Raw genomic sequence first — 23571 nt, 5'->3', positions numbered from 1 at the left:
GTGTTCCCCTTTGAACAACTTGCATACCTGTTCTAGTCAGCATTTGTCAACTCTCAGAACATATTACTTTTCCAGCCTGATGTACTCAAAGTTTCAGAAAAAAATAAAATAATTATTCAATCTGTAATTTTTCCTTTTGACCATTTTAATTTAACAACCTTTGCGGTTATACATCAAAAAAAGAGAAAGAACAGAGAAAATAATTAAACCTATAAGGAAAGAAACTGATTGCAATACTGAAGTCAAACTTTTTTATCCAAGGATAAATAAAGATATACTCATGCATTACACATTACCCTACTGACATTGCTTATGAAACAGACTGCAGTTCTGATCTTTTGGAAGGAATACATAGAAAAGTCCAAAGAAACAGATTAAGAAGTACTGTTTACAAAATGATATAAAATAAGTCACCAATGGCACAAACATCTTTAACCCACCCATAATAAGCATCAAATACATTTAAGCTATGCTTCATAAAGGTCCTAGCTTAGGCTAACTGCTATTTCTGATCATTTATCATCCTTTAATATTAAATGCTTGAGTTCACATTTGTCCAAACAATCATACTAGTTTACAGAATTCCCATTCTCATTCATTCATCTTTTATGCTTCCAGACATGATTACTTGATGGAAGACAACAGCTTGGTACAGAATAACCAGCCAGAAGTCGTGTTTTCCTGCCAAGTATAGGATGCCCAACACACATCCAAAAAAATCCCATTTGATCCAGGATTCTTTTTTCCTGACTGCCTCCTTATTTTGTTTTGAAAGACTTCTACCAAGGAAGCCTGCCCGGAAAGTTGCCTCAGCACAAAATAAAAAACACAGAATAATTGAGGTTGGAAGGAACCTCTGGAGATCATCTAGTCCAATCCCCTGCTCAAAGCATGTCTGATAGATCAGATTGCTCAGGACCATGTCCAGTTGAGTGTTAGACAACTCCAAGAGTAGAGGTCCCACATCCTCTCTGCAGTCATACCACAGAGTACCCATACAACAAAAGGGGTTAAGACTTAGAAGCCAGTAATTTTAAAACCACCTCTTTATAAATAGGATAGACATATTTAACATAATAGTAAATATGTCTTCTCAAAAAACGATAGCTGTCTACTAAACAAGAACCTCACTGGCATTAGGTCTTTTAGATAATGTATCGAAAAATAATGGGAGATCTGCATCAAAATGCAGTATGTCACCCACCACCACCACAGGTTAGTGGTCTAGAAAAGCTTTCATTTAAAAGGAAGCACAGTGTTAGGTCACCAAAACCAAGCTGTCTTACATAGTCTCTGGTAACAGAAATATTCAGACATTTTCCCCCTAGCTATTTTCATCTTTGCTATAGTTCAAACTCAAAAGAGCTCCAAGGCACATAGTAGAAATTTGCCCCACTGAATACGTTCATCTGGACAGCATACTTACCTCCAATTATGTCGGTATTGACACTGTCAAACCTTTCCTTTTTCTTGCAAGAAGCTTTTCTTTTTTTTTTTTGTAAAATGCTTTCTGCTTTGTGAAGTTTGCTCTCTTTAAATCTTAATAAAATTATCATAACATCCGAAAGCCTTCTTCAGATTTGGGCAGCACAAATTATTGATACTACAATATGCTTTGTATTATCTTTCTGCATGTATGCTCTTACATTGAGATAAACATAAGATAACTTCTCTCAAAAAAAGTTTATACTTGTATCTAGACAAAAACAGGAGGCATACAGTACTTTCACACACTATCTTACATCTGTAATTTATGTACACTTACAGTAGCCTTTAACCAGTTACTTTAGATTTAACATTGATCAGTCGACCCCCTTGGTAATTTTAAAAGCTATCCAGTCACACCACTCTTCAGCAATAAAAACTGACAAAGGTTTAATTCTGAATTTCATATCCTACCCCAAATGGATGATCCTCAATTTTTTTGCCAGTTAAAAACCCTTGACAGAATTAGGCCAAAATCTGAAAGGTCATTTCTACACTGAAGGCTATTTCTGCAGATCACAATAACCAAAGGCATCTTGTATTGCAGCTCTCTCCACAGTTTATAATGTACAAAAATCAGATTTTCTATAGTAAGAGTAAGAAATAAAATTAAAATATTGTGATAAAACATTTGGATTACCTCCCAGAAGCTATCACTAGAAACTTCTACTCCAACGGAATCATCGTATGAGCCAGACATTTCTAGGTATGAAGAGCTTGTAAGTATTCAGAGCCTAAACACCTTCAGAATCTGTAAAGAGATACAAAAAATTATTTATGAGCATTATTAATGAAAAACAGTTATCAAAAGAGAAATGAAGTTAGGTAGCATCCTTCAATTCTTTGATATCTAGAGATGCCAAATAAAAACAAGAGGTAACAATGCAGTGCATGTAAATAAGTGGGTTTCACAACAGAACACTATTCTACCACACAAAGTTCTTGGCTTTTATGACATAGGTCATCCAGAAAATCTGCCTATATCACTTTCACCAAACTCTTGAATTTATTTTATCATAAAATTTCCTATTACAACCAAAAGAAAAGATGGAGCAGCGTGATGCTTACTCAGTAAGTATTCTGCTTCAAAGCATTCCACAAGACAATCAACTGACCTTTGCTACTGATACAATAACCTGCATTGCTTCCTACTTCTTTTCACTGGAAATCTATATTATATAATGAAACCCACTGGAAATATTTAAGGCCAAAACCACTTGCTGATTTAAAGGAAAATAAATAAGTCTTTTCAGAAGGAAAAAGTTTTATTTCTGTAAGAATTTTAGATTCAAATCATCTACTTGAAAGCTAAAGGCATCCACGAATGCAAAACAGATCTTCCTCAGAAGCAACGTAAAGCAAAAACAACGTGAAGGGCATTGCAGCTATGTAAGTCAAACGCAGGAGACAAGACCAGCCTCCTTCCCCAAAGTCTTTGTACAGTTTATGATATTCAGACAGCCCCAGTTATCTCGCTCAGCCAGCTGTGACTAGATCTCTTACTGGGCTAGTAACTACCTGAGCTACCTACTTTTGTTACTTTCTTGCCACCACTCTTGTGCATTTTAAAGCAGATAATAGATTCTAAATGATGGTATGATGCACATATCTACTGTTCCACATGTACCAAGTAAAAGGCTATAGGCTCCATAACAGAAGGTCTCCTTGAAGCTGACAATTACTTTCCCTAGAAGTTGAAACTCCTGCACCTAGTTTTACTGTATTTTATTTGTGACATGTTACCATACTATTTCATTTTTTTCTTTTAGCAAAACAAACAAACAGAAAAAAAAAATCAACTTTATTAAAATCAAGTCATTACTTTAACAGTTCAGGCATTCTCACTTATATAGACACAGCTGCATGGAAGAAAAACATGATCTATCCTCATCGAAGGAGATGGCTCTTTATAAAGCACTCTGTATATAAAAAAATTAGGGTTACAGTAAGCTAACATTTAATGTAAGTATCAAAAACAGTACTGAGGCAAAAATTCAGGCAAAAATTCACATCCACAAATGCGCTTTGCGGGGTGGAGAACAAGAGGTAGGAGAGGAAGGAAACAGCTCCCTCACACAACACACACATGCAAATCCCTGCCTGATCTCTATAGATAGTTCATCAAGTTCTGTTCAGATTTCTCCTATCAAGTTTCCCTACAACTACGGCCAGGGCTACATATGGGTAAACAGATTTTACCACCCCTTCTGGGATGAATACCTTTATTAGCAGACTACAAGGTAAAGCTCCCTCTCTCTTTTGCCCTATGAATCTTGCTTCCCTTAATGCAACAGGGCCACTTCAAAAGGAAGAGCAGAAAATGCCTACAAACCTGGCCTACCTTGCAACCTAGTGGTTATGACATGCTGCTGAGAGAAACAGAATTGAAAGCCTCCAAGGCCAAGGAAAATTCAACACTAACTTTGCATTTCTTGGATATTCTGAAAATAACCATGCCATAAGGGTAGGCATACAGCACTTGTTTGTAACAAAAATGAGCTACTGAAACAAAACAGTTGTTTGGACAGTTACAGCACAAACAGAACAAAACTGCTGTGGCTGGGAATGCAAGCTGCTTCTCCTGAACAGTTTTTCATCCAACTCATCTCCATAATCCAATTCACAGAAAGCTTAAATAACCATAACACTGAATACAGAACTGAAACCTACAACAGAAACATCAGTTGTTAGATTTTTATTTTGAAAAGAGAGCCAAAATACAGGAAGGGTTCTGCAAAATGGCAACAATTAGAAAGGAAGATGATACATTGAGACAAAGTATTTTTACATGTTAGTGTAACAATCAACTTGATTATGTTATTAGTAATTACCAAAAAACCTGCTTTTCCACCTGTGCTTTTACTGAATCAAGAGGGAAAAGTGCATTAAAATGCTGTTCAATTGTCAGTTTCTTAGCAGCACACCTGTACATTTAACGTGTTCTTTCCAGATAAATTTTGGCCCTTGCAATTCTTACAATACATCAAGATAAGCAAAGATCACATTTGTCAGCATTTATATTTTCTGATAGCCTTTCTTAGATAGCCATAAGCAGCACGAGGAGGAAACAAAAGTGCAATAACTTGCAACTAGTTGGACATACTCAAAAGAATAGTTTGACATTAAACAGCTTTTTCTAAGAAGTTTGTTTTAAAGTTTTCACAAAAATATAAGGTTATGCAGTGGTATCTTTAACCATAATTTCTGGTATTATTTTATCTGATCAAAAGGAGACCTAGAGTTTAACGACAACTTGTTAGATTGATAAACATTGCTAGCTAGATTCTCTTAGCTGTTTGCGTCCTCTTGCCTTTTTCCCATTAAAGCAACACTAACACTTGCATTATTCTGAAACCAAGTAAGCGATTGAAGCAAGCGTGTGATCCAGGCATGCCATGCAAAACAAGGGAAGGAACAAGATTCCAAAGGTTCTCAGGAAGGTTTATAGTTGTTTTTCTATAGCACACAAAGATCTTTCAACCAAAGTGTTTACTGCCATTTGGAAGAGATCAGGCAGACAACTGTAGAGTTCAGCATCTTGGAAAAAGAAACCCTTACGCAAAAATATAAACCTAAGAGAAAATTTCAACAAGTCATCCATCATCCCACCCCCCCCCAACCCACACCAGAAGTATTTTGTCCCCTCCAGTTACAAAAAGAACAGACAGTGATAGCGTTCTGAAGTAATAATACAGTGTCCGCTTACCTTTAACAAACTAGCCTAAACTATGCCAGTGCTGGAAATTTAATCTGAAAAGCTACATGGAAAAATTGGAAAAGCTGAAGCAGAGGAACATTTTCTTAAATGAGGGAACAGGTTGTGGAGACTTTTTTTTCTTTTTAACTTTTATTCCTCCTCAACTGAAACTACATAATACACAGAGCTATCCTTTTTTTTTTTTTCTCCATAAAAGCATGAAAATGATCAGCACTCCGGAAATTCTGATGGATTTAAGGTTTTTATATGCCAAATTCTATGCTGTGAGAAAGTATGAGCAAGCGTATTTAGGGAAATATTATGAAGTCATAGCAACAACTGGCACAGAAAAACACTATTTGTACAGCGCTACTTAAAAATAAAGTGAATACTGAGATAGGAACATTAAGCAGTATGAGTCATGCTACCCTCATGAAACAGAATTATTACAGCAGCCAGTCTTTTAGCACATTTTTTGTTAGGGCTTGGTTCTCCCATCCTTCAAGTGAATTTGCAGAGGTTTCACAATGAAAGTTCATTGCACTTCGATTTGCAGGGTCTTCCATTTCACTGTAAAAAGTAAACCTATGAACAACTAAGGCTGTCAGTATAAAATCTGGGAAATTTAGATCAAGACAACAAAAGAGATGAGTTCTGCACAGATTCTCCACAAATGATCACCTACATCTCACAAAGTTGGGGCTTCTTTGGTCGGCTAGATTGCAACAGAACCAGTAACTCCATAGGAAAGCACGGTGCACACACCCAGTTCCTATATTCCCGCAACAGCTTGGCTTCATCCGCTCTGGCCTTTATCTTCTCATTCCACAACTCCAGGCCAAACTCTTCAGGAGTACCTACACTGCCTTTTTCTTGTCCCTCTGCTACTCCCTGAGCAAGCAGTAGCACAGTGCTCTAGTAGTTTCCACCCACCTTCACACTGATGGGTAAACCAGCTCGCCAAACAGGACAGATTATTACTGAGCTCACACTAAGATTTTCTTGAGTGGGTACATCAGGTTTAGATTTCTCCCATCCAGCTGCCAATTTTCATGAAACTGATAAGAACTGTGTATCTCTATCTCTGCTCATCTTTAACATCTGTCTGAAACTGACCAATCGATTCAAAAATTATGGAAGCAGAAAGTTAGAGAAGGCAAAGGTATAAGCCTCGTCTACCTCAGAAGGCAGATTAAAGATCTTCACTGAATAGATCACCACCTCTGGATCATGCTCTGTGCCTCTTCCTCAGCATGCTCTTGGCCAACACAAACGAAATCTCATAACTTTCATACTTCTAAGGATATTTTCTTCCCCTGTGCCAAAGAACTTTGGCATTTCCATTAAAAAACAAAATCTCAATATTTTATTAATCATCAAGTCCAAAGGTCTTTAAACAAGTTTTTACCCATGTCACCACAGGCACGTAAACCACCAAACGTGAAGCAGCACAGAGAAAGCCACACCAGTTCAGAGCCCTTGTTGCCTTTTGTCATAAAAAGTCCCAGCACACATTAGGTAAGAGAACTTATACAGGCTAAAAATAAACCATGAATTCCAACTGAAAAAAGTAACTATATACTGAATAGCACATACTATAATAGCTACAGAAATTGTGCAAACAAGCAAGGCTCAAGTTTCCTGACAGTGATTTTTAAGCAGTTCCTGTAAATTAGTATACACTGATCTTAGACACAAGGAAACTGGCCAATAAGTGAGACTTTTTTTAAAGCTTCCTCTTATGGAACATTCTAGCAATACTATATGCTAAAGACCTTGAATTTCTTCTCTACTGCTAGTGCCCTACAATGTGAAAAGAATTGCTATAAATATCCTGAAGGCTTAGCACATGAGGATTTTAGAAAATATTAACTAATAATGAGCAAGCAGACCTTCAGATACTGCACACAAGAACATCTGAATAGAATATGCTGCCTCTGCTCTCAAGAAGTTGGTCTTGATGCTGTTATCTTGAAAGCAATTTACAAAAATCCTTGCTTCATTCATGTTGAAATACTTCGGTTTTTTTTTTTTTTTTACTCCCTTTTTCTTCATGTGTCAGGTGGCAGAGATTAGCACAACACACAACTTGCAAAAACTCTGTGCAACAAATGCAGACTTTTAAGATGCTAAAATAATCCAGTGAATCCCAAAGCTTCTCTTAAGGTGTTTTCCAACAGGAAGAGGGGAAGAAACATTTAAAGAAACCCTTCAGTTTAGCCCCCCCAGCCACCAATAACAGATTAATTTGTTTTACGAACTCTTACTGTGAAACAGGTAGGGTTGTTTGTTGAAAGGTAGGTTTTAACGTTCTGAACTCCCTTGGAAGATGTTTATTTTGATTAGATACTTCACTATAATTCAAAAATATAGTATTAAAAAGAAAAAAAAAATCTATTTAAGGTCTCAGTGCTGCCTACTGAATCCTATGATGAGAAAGAATAGATTCTGAGTCTGATATTCCAACACAAAGAATGTCTGCAGACAAAACACTATTTCAAATACTTGAAACCTGAAGGCAATACCACACAGCCTTGTCCTGCAGACCTGATCAACATTTCCCAACATGTACAATCCAAATGACAAACAGATGTGACTTCTCGTGCCTTACTTCCAGAACTTCAGTTTCTAGAACAGAAAGAACTGACAGAAGTTCTCAGTGCCAACATGACATAATACTTATCTCTTCAATTATTCTCTCATGTATGATAGGCTGCTTCAAAGCAAGGCAATTGCTAGTACTATGGCTCTAGGTGACAAACTGGTCCCCAACAGAGAAAAATCTCAGAATCACAGAATGACAGAATCAAGCAGGGTCAGCCCAGGTTGCTCAGGGCTTTATACAGTCAGATCTTCAAAACCTCCAGGGATGGAGGCTGCACAACTTCTCTGTGCAACCTATTTCAGTGCTTAGCTGTCCCCAAGATGAGAGACAGAAGAAAATAAATTAATCCATATTTAGAAAACCAAACAATCTCTTCAGCTATTAATATTAACCTTCTGTTGTCTCCAAGGACTCTACAGATGCAAGCTTAGACGAAGACAGTCCACTAGCCTCTAGAAGAGAAAAGCACCTGGTCGCATTACCTTTTAAACTTATTTTTAGAATGACAGGACTTGTCACTATGGATCTGACTCAGCAGGATTCCAAGTTTCATGACTAGGGAATGAAAGACTTATGTATAAGGACACCATTCAACTTGGATTAGCTGCTCATAAAAACTTTCAGCTATAGTATTTTTTCCTTATTACTCACTGAAGTCTCAGGTTTTGTTCCACACAGAATAGGAAGGAAATGGGACTTCATTGTACAGAAACAAACATATCCTATGCTTTAAGTGCAAACTATTGTGGTTCGCTACCAAGTGTAGCTACCACGAATATGCTGTGTCTCATATTTCCTGATTAAATAAAGCAATTTAGACATTGCTTCCTTTTCTATTCTGTCTAAAGAACTTGCTCTATAAGAGTTCCCAGTTTCTTCAGGGTTGCAATTTGTTTACTGTTTACATGGAGAGAAAAAAAGTGACATAACTTCTTTAGCAATTTTGTGAAATCACATACCAAAACCTGTTTAGAATCACAGCTACTGACACTGAAAAGTCCATAAATTAACAGGACAAGTAACTATAGGAAAAAAGGTTGCTTTGGTTTACACATTCAAGTGACAGCCAGAAATTCTAGCTCCTGGATGCAAGGAACAAATGCATCAAACCACGATTAGTCACTACTACTCAGTGCTGTGAACTCTTCTAATTGCAATCAGTAGATATGAGTGCATGCTCTATTAATAGAAGTCAGGCCTTAGACTTTCAAAGGTAGACCCTCAAATCAATGACTTTGGCCTAATTCTTACTCTTCAATCTATAAAATAGGGAGAACAGCACCCTCTTTCACAGAGATTTAAGAAAACCCCTTAGTCTCTGCCAAGAAAACAATTACTGCAACAAACACCAGAGAGAAGTCCATAAAAGGAAGCTGAATCACTACTTCCTGGGGAATTCAGCATGTCTGTTAAAGTTAGCAGAGCCACACACCAAATGATTTTTTGAAAGAAGTTGACAGCAACCCATTTGGTGAACCCTATATCCTGAGCACTAAAGGAAGGAATCTAGGAAATGCACACTATCACAAACTGTGTAAGCGTATTTCCTATTATGCATGCTCCTCTGAGACTGGGAACTATATTTTCTAGTTTGAATACCTAAGTATTTTGCCACCTGGACATTTTTCAGTTAGCAAATTCTATTTAATGGAATTTTACATTAAGAAGCTACTAGTTTGTACTAGCCATTCATAACTGTAAGAGTAACAAGAGATTCGTTGCACTCTGTGGCCTGCAGATGCTGGGAAAAGGAGCAAGAAGCAGCCAGAAGCTGGTAGAAACTGGGAGGGACAGCGTACGAGCCACCAGGGTAAGAGGGACAGTGGTGGAAGTGGGGAGGACAGCAGAGAGAAAAGGCTTCCACAGGTGTGTGATTGCTTCTGGGTCATGCCCCCTTCCCACACTTCAGTCAGAAATCAGAAGCTGGTGTTAAATGCCAATTAAATTCCCTGAGTTGAGGCTGCTTGGTTCCCCAACAGCTTCCTTGCTGCTGGATTATGTTCACCCATACCCATGTTTGTTAAATGCTGTACGTGTAACATGCAATAGAAAACCACTGAAAGTAGCATTAATTCACTGCCTAAGTATGCAAGCAACGAACACACATTCAAGCCATAGTTCTAGCACACATCAGAAGATCACTAAAGCAGTTAAAATTTCCTTTAACCACATGTAATAAAAACCACCCACACAACCATAGTGAGAAGGCAGTATCTCAAATTAAACTCTCCAGGCATATCAACACTGTGTGACTGAAATTTTACAACGTACAAATTTCACAATGCATAATTATAAGGAATAAGAACAGCTATTTTAGTCATTACATTTTATTAAGCACAGTTTGAATATTTTATTAAATAAATGAAACTTAAAATTACTGATTAAGCTCAATCATTTTGAATAACATACACAGCACAGAAATGCATCTCTGAAATGCAAGACAAGGACCCAAACATTATCAAACAGACTCTTAGCCTGCACGTTATGTTTCATCTATGTACAAGTATTATCTCACTCTCACATTCTAGAGAAGATAGGCCCAAGTTATGAGCCACTGTTTCTGTCTGGTTTTATATTCAAAGACAATATAACCAAACCCTTCAAGCCTCTCGGGAATTCTCTCTTGGAATTGCATGTCTTTGCCGCAGGCGTGAGCAGCAATGGCAGAGCAATGTAGTCGTCAGAGAACTAGCTCTCATCTCCTATCCTTCTTTGCCTAAATTTGCTATTAGAAATGCTGGTTTTTTGCAGATTCAAGACCTTACGAGCTCCTACATGCTGCCAGCATACCTCACTCTGCATTTTTCCAACTAACCAGGAGATGCCTTAAATAGCAAAATACTAACTTTGGGGAAAAATATTTTTTTATTCTTCGCCTGACAAGCCACTCTGTGTAGAAGTATTGTTTTAATTGTGCATTTTTTTGGTTTAACCAGTAAAGTTATTAATCGCCTTCAGAGGCTTTGCAGAGGTTTCTGATTTTAAGATAAATGGCCACTGACCACAGGAAATTATTAACACTGCAAACTACAAGCTTTAAATGACATAGCTATACCAGCTAAGGACACAAAGTCCTTATGCATATATGGCATAAAAGGAACTGTGCAATTAATATGTATTAAACAGACATTATAATTTGTTTGATAAAGGATCTGAATTAACCCTTATTTAGCACTTGTTTTTTAGGCTAAAGTATTCAACATAGGCTTCTAAACTCTTGCATTACCACTAAAATTTTTTAAAATTCTTAAGATTAGGAGAAATCTGAACTCACTACAGGAATTAGATAGAGCCAAAGGCTCAGCTATTTCATTTCATCCTACTGGAGGATATAAACACCTCATCTGTTTGTACACTATGCTTTAAAAATTAGTATCTTCAATTTAGAGTAGTTTTGATACACTATACAGAGTTGTATCTTGTTCCTGGATCAACAGGACTTCTTCGCAAATTAATTCTCCCTGTTGAAATCATTATTAGCAACATTTCCTTCAGGATTCTTCTGTAGAAGAAAAAGGCAACTTAGTAACATATCTGAAGCTGAAATCAAGGTGACCTTGATACATGAAAAAAAAGTAGTTGCTAAATCACATGAAAAGCCCTAAATCATAAGCATTATGTCTTTACTTCTGTAAGGTGTAGAATATGTATCTTAGCACAAACTCATTGTATATTAATCCGTAACCATTGAAGGGAGACAACCGATCCCCAAATTCTCTCTCCAAATTTTCAGACTGATTTCTATATTGACTGTTCTTATAAGCATAAAAGGAGACATTGCAAAATAATGGAATTTTAAATTAAAGTACTGTAATTAGGCTAAAAAACAACTTTTAAAAAAGCATCTCAGAAGACTGTTTCATAATGAGTAAGATGAAGATTGTATTAAATTGTTTTACACACAGACTAACAGATCCTGGCTTTAATCAGTATTTAATTTTTGAAACAAACTTTGGAGGTGTGCTGTCTTGTTGAGTACTGAGTGCTACCTGCAGATTCTTCAGGGAACAAGGGAAAACACATAACAAAGTACACTTGAAAAGTATCCTTCACTGACATTAGGTACAGAACCTAACCATAAAACATTAAAACAATTAAAATGTCCTCCTGTTTCTGTTATGTTGCTTCTTTTTTGTGCATCTCGAGAGAACAATTTCACAGTAGACTTTCTGGTCACAAAACACTTGTGGTTTAGATTTTAAACCCTGCAACACTGTTGTTTATTATGGAAGAAATTTCCCATTCTAAAGACATACTTCTTGAATTTTAGATCCAGGAAAGGACTATAAGGTACCTAGAGCCATAAGACCTAGGTATTATGCTATCTAAGTGGTCATCCTCTAAATAAAGAATCTTTAAAACTTTTTTCTTTAAGAGCCTCGGGTGTTTCTGATCAAGGAAAAATCCACATTAACATTTTCTTCACTGCAGAAAAAAAGCACATCAAAATTGGCTTTGAGTAAATTTTGCCAGAAAACCACCTGAAGAACTCAGGACCATTTGGCAATGAAAATAACTTGAAAGATCGAAGAGGTTTTTTTTAAATCAGAGGTTTCCATTATTTAGGTTTGAGTGATTAAAATGTTAAAGTGCAAAAAAACCTTCAATTTTTAATTAGGATTGTTCACCATTTTCTAATGTTCACTTTTGTAGTGCCTGTGACATCACCCACTAATTCACATGTCCTGTCAAAGTCTCATAAAATGAAATTAACCTTAATATTTTGGCATCCTCCCTGAATAAATAAAATTGAGATAAATATGCCTTTGGGTTTGTTTCAAAGAAGCAAGAAGGGGGCACAAGACCACATGCGTTCAACTTGCAAATTAGACTTGGTTAGCATTTAGTTAATGAGAAATCTTTAAAGTGCCCAGATACTTTAAAAATAAATAAATAAATATTTAGTTAGTGGAATTAGATGGCTAGTTATATGCATTCATAATGAAAACTTATTTTAGCAAAATCTTAAGGCAAATACCTAATGCATACATGCTTAATATTTACTTTAAGTAGAATTTTACAACAGTGCAAAAAGAAGAATAGTGCAGAGGAATAGTACTGATGTATTCCCCAGCAGAGAAAACATGAAACAGCATTTATAGCTGCACTGAAAGTAGCTGCAGAGAAAAGTGACATGTATACAACTGTTCTAAAATGGCACATAATTAAGATGCAAAATAGAACATTACAGGAAGCACTGCCTCAGACATCAAGAATTTCTGAAGATAAAAGGTACCATGGTACTTCTCTGACCATGCAAGTACCACAAAAAATTAACACTGCTATACTTGAAAATAGAAAATCCCACAGAATTACATAAATAAAAAGTAATACAATAACCATTCTAGAAAGAGATGTGTGTTTTAGACAGCAGACTGAGCCCAGAACCACCATTTCAAACATGATCAAACACACTCTCTTACATGCAAACAAACACTGAAAAATATCACATTCACTTGGCCAAAAATACTTTATCACAGATAGTAAATTTTTGGTAGGAAAAAAGCAACTATGAGAGTTGTTTGGCAAGTCATTCAATATATTGTTTGCAAAATACTTACCTTAAAAGACATGCCTTAATTCACTTGCATTTTTTCCAAACACAGAGTTCAGCAACAAAACTGCATGTATAGCTGCAGTACTTGCACGGCTTTGCCTGACCTCCATTTCCACAAACAGAATTCTCTCATGAAAGCGTACTTCATAATTTCCTGTGGGCTGATGAAAACCTTGTAGCTCAAGCTAAGGTAATTTTCCCCCCCCACACACACTGCAGCACTCAAACCAACACAGGGTTTTCAGTCACACACATTTCTAATGGTTCTGTATAGCCATGAATTTGAGTATTCAGGTTTACTATAATTTTTAGGAAAGACCACAGGTAGCCCATACTAAAGTAAGGTACTTTTAATGATACAACTAGCTTTGGTGGAGAAGAGTGTTTTTAAATACCTCAGTGAAACATGTAGGCACGTTTTGCAGATGTGTCACTTAGGAAGCAGCTGTGTTGATTTGGTGTTTCACAGTCAAAAGCCGTATTTTTCCATCTCAGGAAATATGGGGCTGTAATATTAATTAAATACTGACGTGCATTGAATAGAAGCATATCTAAACCCTTAAATTAAGGTGAAGCAAGCCAGTCTTCCTGAATCTGAAGGTTACATTAAGGACCTACTGCTCTTTACTTCAGGAGAGAACCAATTCAGAGACCTCATTTGAACCAAATCTAGCCCTGAGATTTGTCTCTAACACGTATTTGTTTCCAAAGACTAACACACTGTTAGAAACTGTAAAAATGTGCATTAACAACATGTCAGCATACTCTACCCTCTGTTATTCTTAGGGAGATACAGATGATTATGCTTGGTAGAAACTAGTAAGACTGACTGGGGCAGGGGAAACTAGTGGCACAGGTGGACCTAGACAAACCTGTGCACTCTTCAAGTATTAGTTAATTATCATGTCACTTTTTTGAGATGTAAGTAAAATCAAGAAAAAAAGGAAAATGGGAAGTGATGGGTTTCTTACCATGGGGAAGGTAAAGGAAAGCACAAACAAAAACAGGCCTTCATATATAGTGTCTCAGAAGGATGTTACTGAAGATGATAGAGGAAAATACTCCCAGACCTAGTAAAATAACTCATTTTCTCAGACCACAATGCACTCATATTATACTTAATTTAAAACAGTGCAGAGGCATCACGTTTCCACACAGAACTCCTTGGGGCTGAACAGATTATTCTCTACTAGACAAAAACACCAGCTTTCTAGGACTCAACACACAGACAGTACCAGAAATACCCTATAACATCAGAAATGTTTTTCAAGTATAGCTTTTTGTTCAAGGGACCAGCGTAAGCTAGTAAAGAACTGTATTCTAGGACCCTTGCTAAAGCAGAAATGAAATAACCACCCCATAATTGTCAGCTTAGTTCAGTGCTGTGAAACAGCTCTAAACAGTAGCTTCAATTATTACCAATTCTTTCTGCAGCCATTATCCCCTCACTAGCCCTGCTGACAAAAAGCGGGTCAAACCATCATCCAACATTCCTCAATTCTCAAGATACACTCAAGAGTAATTTTGTATTTGGGGACAACACTACCAATGTAAAAACTGATAATGAAGACAGCCTTACAACTTAAAAGCAACCTTTCCAGCTGTGATCAGTGTCAGATAAATTTTATACATCACTTCAGCAGTGTAATTTCTGGAACCAACACAGAATTTATAGACCTCTGCAGAATGCAATTCATAAATGTAGAAAGAAAACAACAGGCACACTTAGCCTCGACTATCCTTTCCCGTAAGTTAAATAACCAATTATTCTTTCAGGAACAATAAAAGATCTGTTCAAGTGTTTCAAAATCAATGCTATACTGTAACAGTACAAAAGACCATGTGACAGTATTTCATATTTCAGACTAAATAAGATTAATTCAGATTTTAAGGCAAACTGAATCCAGCTTCTAAAGAACAGTTAGGAGCATTTAAATCATTTGCTTGTGTTAAGGTGGGGGAGAAGGTTGCTTAATATTTAGTTTCATTAACATGGCCACTGAAAAAAAACCTCGAATTCCATTTAAACAGATTTTCAGCTCAGTCAATCTGAAGTAAACTTTAGCCAGGACTTCTCATGTTTCTAGTCAATTTAATTTTCTGGTCCTGAAATGGTAATTACTGCAACAAGGACAGAAGACCTTTACTTAGCATTTAGTTATCTGTACAACATGGGCTGCTGACCTAGCAGAATTAAATATTCCCTAAACCCACTTAATTTTTCTTTTAAATAAGTGTAACAAACTGGCTCTTTACCATGTACTAAAATCTAAGCTACCTGGAAGTATCACTCAAATATTAAGGTCACAGATCTCATTTCATGGCCTTCCTTGTACACATGATTTGACAAGCTAAGCTAGAAGTTAATTTTTTTTGTGTGTGGTGGGTTTTGGTTTTTTTTTTTATAGTCACATACAGTACACTCTAACCTACTTTAACCCTAACGCAACTGAAAATCTAAAGTTTTCAGTGTGCAAAACAAGGTGCTGCTTTACAACATGCATATGAGATCAAGGTTAGGCAAAAAAGGTGGAAGTTTTTCTTTGGTTCTCAAGGTTTCAGTAATCTTATTAAGGGTTTAGGAAAAAAAAAAACCAAACACAACAGAGTAGCCAGTCCTCCTTATGATTTTCAGAGATCTGGTTACACATTACTTGACCTTATATAGCTCTCAAACACACAAATCACTCAAATGTACAATCTCTAAATGCAACAATGTGAAATGAATGCTTAATTTGGTCAACTAATCTCAGAAAGACTAGTCTTTTCTACCCTTCTCCTGCTTTTCAGGAAAAGGAAAGCTTTTTATGCTATTTTCAATTAATGCTTGACTGAAGTACAAGTAGGTCAGCCATCTACTCTACAATCTAAATTGGACTTAAGTTCAAGGAAACTGGGACAAGAGGCCCCATTAGCTACCAGTTCTTACAATTGCAATTACCATTGTGTTTTTTCCATTTAATAAAGCTGTGCCATCACTGACTATAGAGCATTTAAACAGCAGCCTTTAACCTGCATCTCAGCAACAATTAAAAGACAGAAAGGAGAGAGGTAAATAATACAAAGTTCAATTTAGTGCTCTCTCAAGATTAGAGTCTGAGAAACGGTAGTGATGAAAATTCAAGTATGCAAGACTACTTTTTCAAATATATATAGTCCAGATCCAGTGGATCAAACTGTTGAAGCAAAGTCTCAGTAAAAGCACATAATACACAACTTTTCTTGTCATACATGCTGCTGAGTAACTTCAGCATTTTAAATAGTTCCACAATGACTCTCAAAAATAGAATCAACTGCTGCTAAAGGTAGAATTATACACCTTTTTTGCTTTATGAACTAACTTAATCTAAATTCCAATGACAGTAACCTCTACACTCACAAATTAGCAGTATGATAGTCATAACAGTTGAGAAATAGCAGGCACAAATAGCTTCAGAATAAAGCGATCAAATTTCATAAGCTATTTAGTTTACTGTAAATCATTCTACACATTGTAATCAAACTGAAAAACTGTATAACATTAGACTCCAGAAAGTCTGGAGTCATTACATTCAAATGCAACATCCCATTTTAAATTAAAATAGAATTCAATTTTTATTTTTGCACGATGCATAGTAACATGAAGTAATCAGAATAGAAAAGGCTAGTATGATGGAATAAAATCATTCTGGAATCAAAATACCAAACTTGCACACACTCAAAAGGAATGGCTTAAGCCAGATTTCTAAAATGTACTTTGTGTATAAACCATATATATGCACACACATATAAAAACAGCTAGGAATGGGTAATAATTCTCCTCAGTACTACAGAGTTTTTGTGCCATTAGCCTAAAGCTATGTTTAACACATTGGTAATTTTCAGCAATCTTACAAAAGGTGCTACCAGAGTCCCCCCCTTCAACTCAAGATTTTACTAACTAGCTAGCAATCTTGTGCTTGTGAATTCAGCTTGAATGTCTGAAAAGATTACACACCATATTTCCCTGTGAAGTGCTGAATTTCTCTTCCAGGATTTGAATGCACTGTATTCCAGCTGACAGCTAGGATGGTAACACCATGCTTATTTCCAGGTAGGGGGGTTGGGGGGACAATGACATATAGACAGAACTGCACCATGACACTATAAAGGCAGGGCTCCATGTCACTGGTCACACTAATATCTCAGCCAGTGTTCTAGAATAGTTTGTGGTTACTGAAATGAGTCACCTGTCTACATATGACTACGGTTAGAAAGCCGTCACTCCATATGGCTCGTCAGTTAAGAGGTTGAGCAGCAAAGGGATCAAAAAAGAAACAGATTGAATGGTTCAGCAGCTGAAACAGCTGCAAGTTGAAAGCTTCAATTATGCAGAAATGCCTTAAAGGCATCACTGAAAATAAGATTTCTATTTGACCAAATATTGCCCAAGAATAAGAAAACCAAGCCATGTGCTTACTCAGTGAATAATAAACTTCACATTTAACTGTCTTTACCATATGGTAGTGGGAAGAACAAAAGAGGTATGTAAGATTGTAAAATACTGCAGAAAAAAGCTTAGACAAATAAAGGCAATGAAGAAAGTGTGACAAAAACTGATATACAAAATATATTACAAATAAATATTTACAAGTAACTTATAATGATTTTTTTCAAAATCATACTGTCTAATGTCACAGGTCAAGTCAAGAACATTTCACCTGAGAACACCTGTGAAACTTATGTACAGGCATTTTCCACTTCTGGTTCTGAAGACTTAAAAGCCTTAATGTAATCATCTGATATAAACAACATTAGAAAAAGTAAGCCTGCATCTAGAAAGTCTCCTAAAACCTCTTCATTTCTTGTTTCTGCACACCATTTTTCAATTTTCATGACTTCAAAATACAACGGCTTTACTGGAGGGGCAAGGCATTCTCCCTTTACTTCCTAGCATAAATCAGAGGCAAACTGTGATCTGCCCAAATAGCAAAGCATACCAAATCCAGGAGGCTTTAGACTGATAAAAGCCCAACTACACCCACAAAGGTAACATCAGCTCTAGTAATAAATAGTACACATAATAACTCTAAGTTATTCATTGTAAGCTTTCTTGGGAAGGCCAGAAGTTTCTCTAACCCACTAAGAGAATCCCTCCAGTAACTACAGTTATTATCTCGGTAACATTTGTTTTTAATAGAGACAGCTCAATAGCTGAAGAGTCATCATCACAAGTAACCTTCACACAATCAAGCCAGGTCTCAGACCACTGTTTTAAAGAGCGATCAACTGTCCTTACTCCTTGTACTGGCGACGATAAGCAGTACAGCAAACAGTGAAAGCAAAAAGCAGCCACTAATGAGCACTAGACTCTAATATACAGTAAGGGAAGCAAGCCCCATGGCAAGCACAGGAGCCTGCCAATTAAAAGCTGAACAGCAATAACAGCTATAAATTTGATCTAGCACATTCCAATCAAATCTGTTGTTATCGCAAACCCTTTGAGCCCCATCCAGGGACACCAAAAAGTACTGTCATGGTTTAACCCCAGCCAGCAACTAAGCACCATGCAGCCGCTCACTCACTTCCCCCCCACCCAGTAGGATGAGGGAAAGAATCAGGAAAAAAAGTAAAACTCATGGGTTGAAATAAGAACAGTTTAATAGGTAAAGCAAATGCTGGGCATGCAAGCAAAGCAAAACAAGGAATTCATTCGCCACTTCCCATCAGCAGGCAGGTGTTCAGCCATCTCCAGGAAAGCAGGGCTCCATCACACGTAACACTTACTTGGGAAGACAAAACACCATCACTCCAGACATCCCCTGCTTCCTTCTTCTTCCCCCGGCTTTATACACTGAGTATGACATCCTATGGTCTGGAATATCCCTTTGGTCAGTTTGGGTCAGCTATCCCGGCTGTGTCCCCTCCCAACTCCTTGTGCACCCCCAGCCTACTCACTGGTGGGGTGCTGCGAGAAGCAGAAAAGTCCCTGACTCTGTGTAAGCACTGCTCAGTTGTAACTAAAACATCTCTGTATTACCAACACTGTTTTCAGCACAAATCCAAAACAGAGTACCATACCAGCTACTATGAAGAAAATGAACTCTATCCCAGCCAAAACCAACCCACTCCTAAGCTTAAGGCTACAAAGAACTCAAAAGAACAAAAGTAATTTCAAATATATTTTACAAATATACTTTGGGGATGTATATTTTGATTTACTAAGGTTATTTCAGAGCATGCAAAGAAGTGTTTCAGACATATGTACAATTAAAAAAAAAAAAAAATCACTAAAAGCATGAAAGAGATGAGTCTAGCTGTAGGGTTTTTCTTGCCGTTGAGTATTATTAACCTCTGGTACAACTATCCAGAGTGTCCACACATACATACTCCTGTAGCAAAGTTTCTTTCTTCCCTTTTGTAACAAGGAGGCTATCATCACAACAGAAGTAGGAATACTAATATTTCTGTTAAATTTGAAGTTCAGTTTATACCAAAAGAACTGGTACAACTGTCCATATCTGAAAGATAAAATAGCAGCTGCTTCACTGAGGCAGAGTATCTGTGTATCTGATGCAGAGCCACCCAGAAAAACAGGTATTATACTTAAAACTTAATTGTATTTTACCACACCTAAAAAACCAGCATTAGTAAAGTGTGCTATGTGGAGTATTCAAGAGCTCAATAACCTTAAGTTGATTCCTCAGACAATGTGTATTTATTCTGTACCTTGCAATTTATGAAACTGAAAATGAAATTATGTCCAATTCTAACACCTTCAAACAAATTGCCTACCTTTTTCCCCTCATAACTGCTACAAATAATTTGAATATTCAGTATGTTTCACAGGAAAAGAAACAGTTTTATTACCTAGTTCACATTTGCCACACTATCTTAAAAAGCCTGTAGCCCTAATTCCAACTTGAAAACAAAGAAAGCTAATGTTTATTAATCCCTTCACAGACTGGTAACACTTTAGCATTGGAAACATTTTGCTCCATTTGACTCAATCAATGAGGTAGTTAACTGTGACAGAGGACAGTCTACCAGACTTTGTTTGCAACAGGAAAGAAATCCCTTTCCTTTCAGCCTCTCAGAAAATAAAGGTAAGATCTATTCACATTTTTAAAACTAGATTTTATGGGAAGACAATGCAATAATTGATTAGAATGGCAAAAGATGAGTATTATAGTGAAGGTCACAGGGATCCTGAAAACAAGATCAAGTCCGTGGAGTTGATGAGGCTGGACTACTCAATATGTCAAGTAGGTCTTCAGAAGAATGTTCAATAGCCACACTTTGCTACAGTAATCAGATCCCATAAGAAATACTTCAACTGTGTATTTTTCAATTTCTAATGATCACAGAATCACAGAAAAGCCCAGGTTGGAAGGGGCCTCTAAAGATCATCTAGCCCAACCTTTCATGGGAAAGGGAGCCTAGAAGAGATTATCTAGCACCCTGTCCAGTCACACCTTGAAAACCTCCAGTGATGGGGACTCTATCTATGGTATCTATCAATTCACAAGACATCTTCAATCATTCAACTTCCAAAAGACAAGAACTAGATCACAATCACAAGAGCACCATTCTCACAGCCAGTTACATTTCATTTGCTTGTTTACCTCCTGCACACAATTGTAGTCCATTTTTCTTTTTTCCTTATGCTAAAGGAGAAGGCTACACAGCTGAATCTTGCAAAGCCATTAAATAATCCTTTAACTATGAATTCCAATACCTTAAGAAAAATTTCATGGTAACATAACTTTTTTCTGGTACAACACAGAAAATTTAAGCTATACCTAATTCATGTAATGATATAGGATTTCCATTATGGTCCACTTTGCATAACGTAAATTGGAAATACGCAACTAACATCTTGAAAGAACACTCATTTGGTACACACGTACTCAACAAAATAGTCCTTGTCCTGGGCTTGTTACATCCTGGTATAACTATCTGTTTCTTATCATGTGAATATCCTTTTACTGTAACATCCATTGGCATGAGGTTTGTCCTCTTTATTACCGCCCTCCCCCGCAGTATTTGCATTATCTCATATTACCCCCACACAATTATTAAACATTAAATTATCTGATCTTGGGCTTAATGCTGCTTTGAGACCATAGGCAATCCAATATTAGAATTCTCAATGCAAATCACAAGAATGTGAAGAGACTCAGTAATGATCAATGCCCAACTACATTCCCCAAAAAAGATAAAACTCTGAACTCAAATTATTTCAGTCTTCCATTTCTACCACTAGCACCAAAAACTCCTTTCAAAGGAAGGCAACTATTCTTTCAGAAATGTTTATGTGTTTATTCTTATTTTCACACAAATTGAAGAATTCTAATGACATCAAACCAGTCTAAGTCTAGCCAACATTTTGTCAGAATATAGCATCCACCTGTAGTTCAGATTTGAGAGCTTTTTGTAAAAGAAGCAACAGTAGTTGACACAAATCTGTTGGTCTTCATTCTGAGGCTTTGCATAACAATGCTTGGTACTAACTGGAACAATTTAGAATTGCAGCATAAGAAGTGTTATGTGATACCAGAAGAGTCCTAAGGGTTTTCCTAAGTTCTCCCTCATTGCTCGTATGAGAATATATGAACTATATGCCTACAGTATTCATCAAATAAAGAAGTTTCTAAAGATAGCCTTTTCAACCTAAAACTAGTGCAGCATCAAAGGCCATTTGAACAGGTTTAGTGCCGACTCACAGCTTTGACTAAGTTCTAGCAAAATTAACATTGAAATTAGTTTTACTAACTCCACATGGTTCCAATTGACAGAGGTAAATCAAAATACAACACAACTGTCCATTTTCTAGTGTCTGTGAAAGGTGAAAGTCAACAGAAGCTAGCACCAATGTAAGAAGGATCAGAAAAAAGAAGGAAAAAAAAAGTCTTAGTAACGTCACTGACACAAAGTAAATCGGAATACAATGCCATAGAAAGGGTTCTTTTAGCTATGCAAAAAACTTCTGGCTCATTGTCCAAGATACACAAGTACAAATCCAGCACTTTTGCCTATAAGATAAAAGCACTGAAAGCTTATCGAAATTCTTAAAATCTCTACACTCATCTTTTACAATCCCCTAGTTAGGGTATTTCAACAGTAACGTTCCAAGAATTTATTCAACAACTTCAGGTCTGGATGCAAGTTACCATCTGAATTCATTCAGCTTAACCCAGATAACCAGTAATTCTATATCAAGTTTTCAATTGTAGACAAAATCAGAAGAAATCCAATAACAAATTGTTCAGTGGATTTTCAAGTAGGTAACTTCTTGCTTGCTTCAACATTTAAGTTTCAGTAGGCTAGCTTTAGACAAAGCTTTAAGTTGTTCCATTGCCATTTTATGCATTTGACATATGTATGCCAAATCCCTGCTTGTACTTGTCTTTCACCCAAGATGATGATTTTTTTCTTATAACAGAAAAACATTCATAAAAGTTAGCCAACTGAGAAACAAGATTTTAAAATGTCTTTTTAAGCTTACGTAGTTAGATTTCCAGCATCCCTTTCAGTATTCACAGCTACATAAAGCAGTTAAGCACTTGAAATTGGGCGATGGTGAAATACATGGGAGACATGACTTGCATTCCTTCCTCTTTTAGGGCAGATACTATAGCCAGATTGAGATTTTTCACAGTAGTCCAAATTTAAACATGCATGCTGACTCTGATGTACATGCCTAGGTCCAATATGCTATTCTTTGCACATTCCAATAATTCTCATAAGCCAACACAGCTGCGTAACTAGAGAAAGTAGCTCAAATTTAGTTCATTCTGGAAGACAGACCCATGCTCTGAAGAACAATGCAGAGATTCCTGGAGGACTGTAATTAATTTTAAAACAAATTCAGACACACGTATCCTCTTATTTATTACATAAATTAATAGGACAGGCAGCAACTAACCCTCAACTAGTATGGGGTAGTGCTCCCTGTTCAGAAATTTTAGGCTATTCGTAATTAATGGATACAGTCTTAATACTACTTAAAATGGGGGCAGAAGTCAATGACAACCTCATTCACACACACATCCCCCAAACCATCAGAAGCCCCATATCAATTGTCCAATACAAAAAAAAAACCAAAACAACCAACCAACAACCAAACCATGCCACAAAAAAAACCCCAGAACTGGGAGAGCCATCACAACAGTGCCAAAGCAATTTAACAATAGCTGTAAGTTTTACATTGCATATTTCTCCCCATTTGCAGGGCTAAACACTGCCCAGGTCAATTGCTATTGCATT

General features: G+C 36.7%; 1 protein-coding gene across 7 annotated transcripts in view; it reads right to left on the bottom strand.

Annotated features, from left to right (window-relative positions):
• Positions 1-23571, bottom strand: part of PACSIN2 (protein kinase C and casein kinase substrate in neurons 2) — a 64135-nt gene that overhangs the window by 27349 nt on the left and 13215 nt on the right. For all 7 annotated transcript variants that reach the window (XR_003927090.2, XM_030040239.2, XM_030040241.2 and 4 more), the window contains exon 2: positions 2126-2236. Coding sequence is in view for 6 of the 7 variants with exons in the window: in XM_030040239.2 (XP_029896099.1) it covers positions 2126-2185 (60 nt within the window). In the remaining variant the exon portion in view is untranslated. The remainder of the gene's footprint in view (positions 1-2125; positions 2237-23571) is intronic.

This window comes from Aquila chrysaetos, chromosome 17 (genome assembly GCF_900496995.4).
Source record: "Aquila chrysaetos chrysaetos chromosome 17, bAquChr1.4, whole genome shotgun sequence".
NCBI classification, from domain to species: Eukaryota; Metazoa; Chordata; class Aves; order Accipitriformes; family Accipitridae; genus Aquila; species Aquila chrysaetos.
This window is presented reverse-complemented; position numbering and strand designations above follow the sequence as displayed.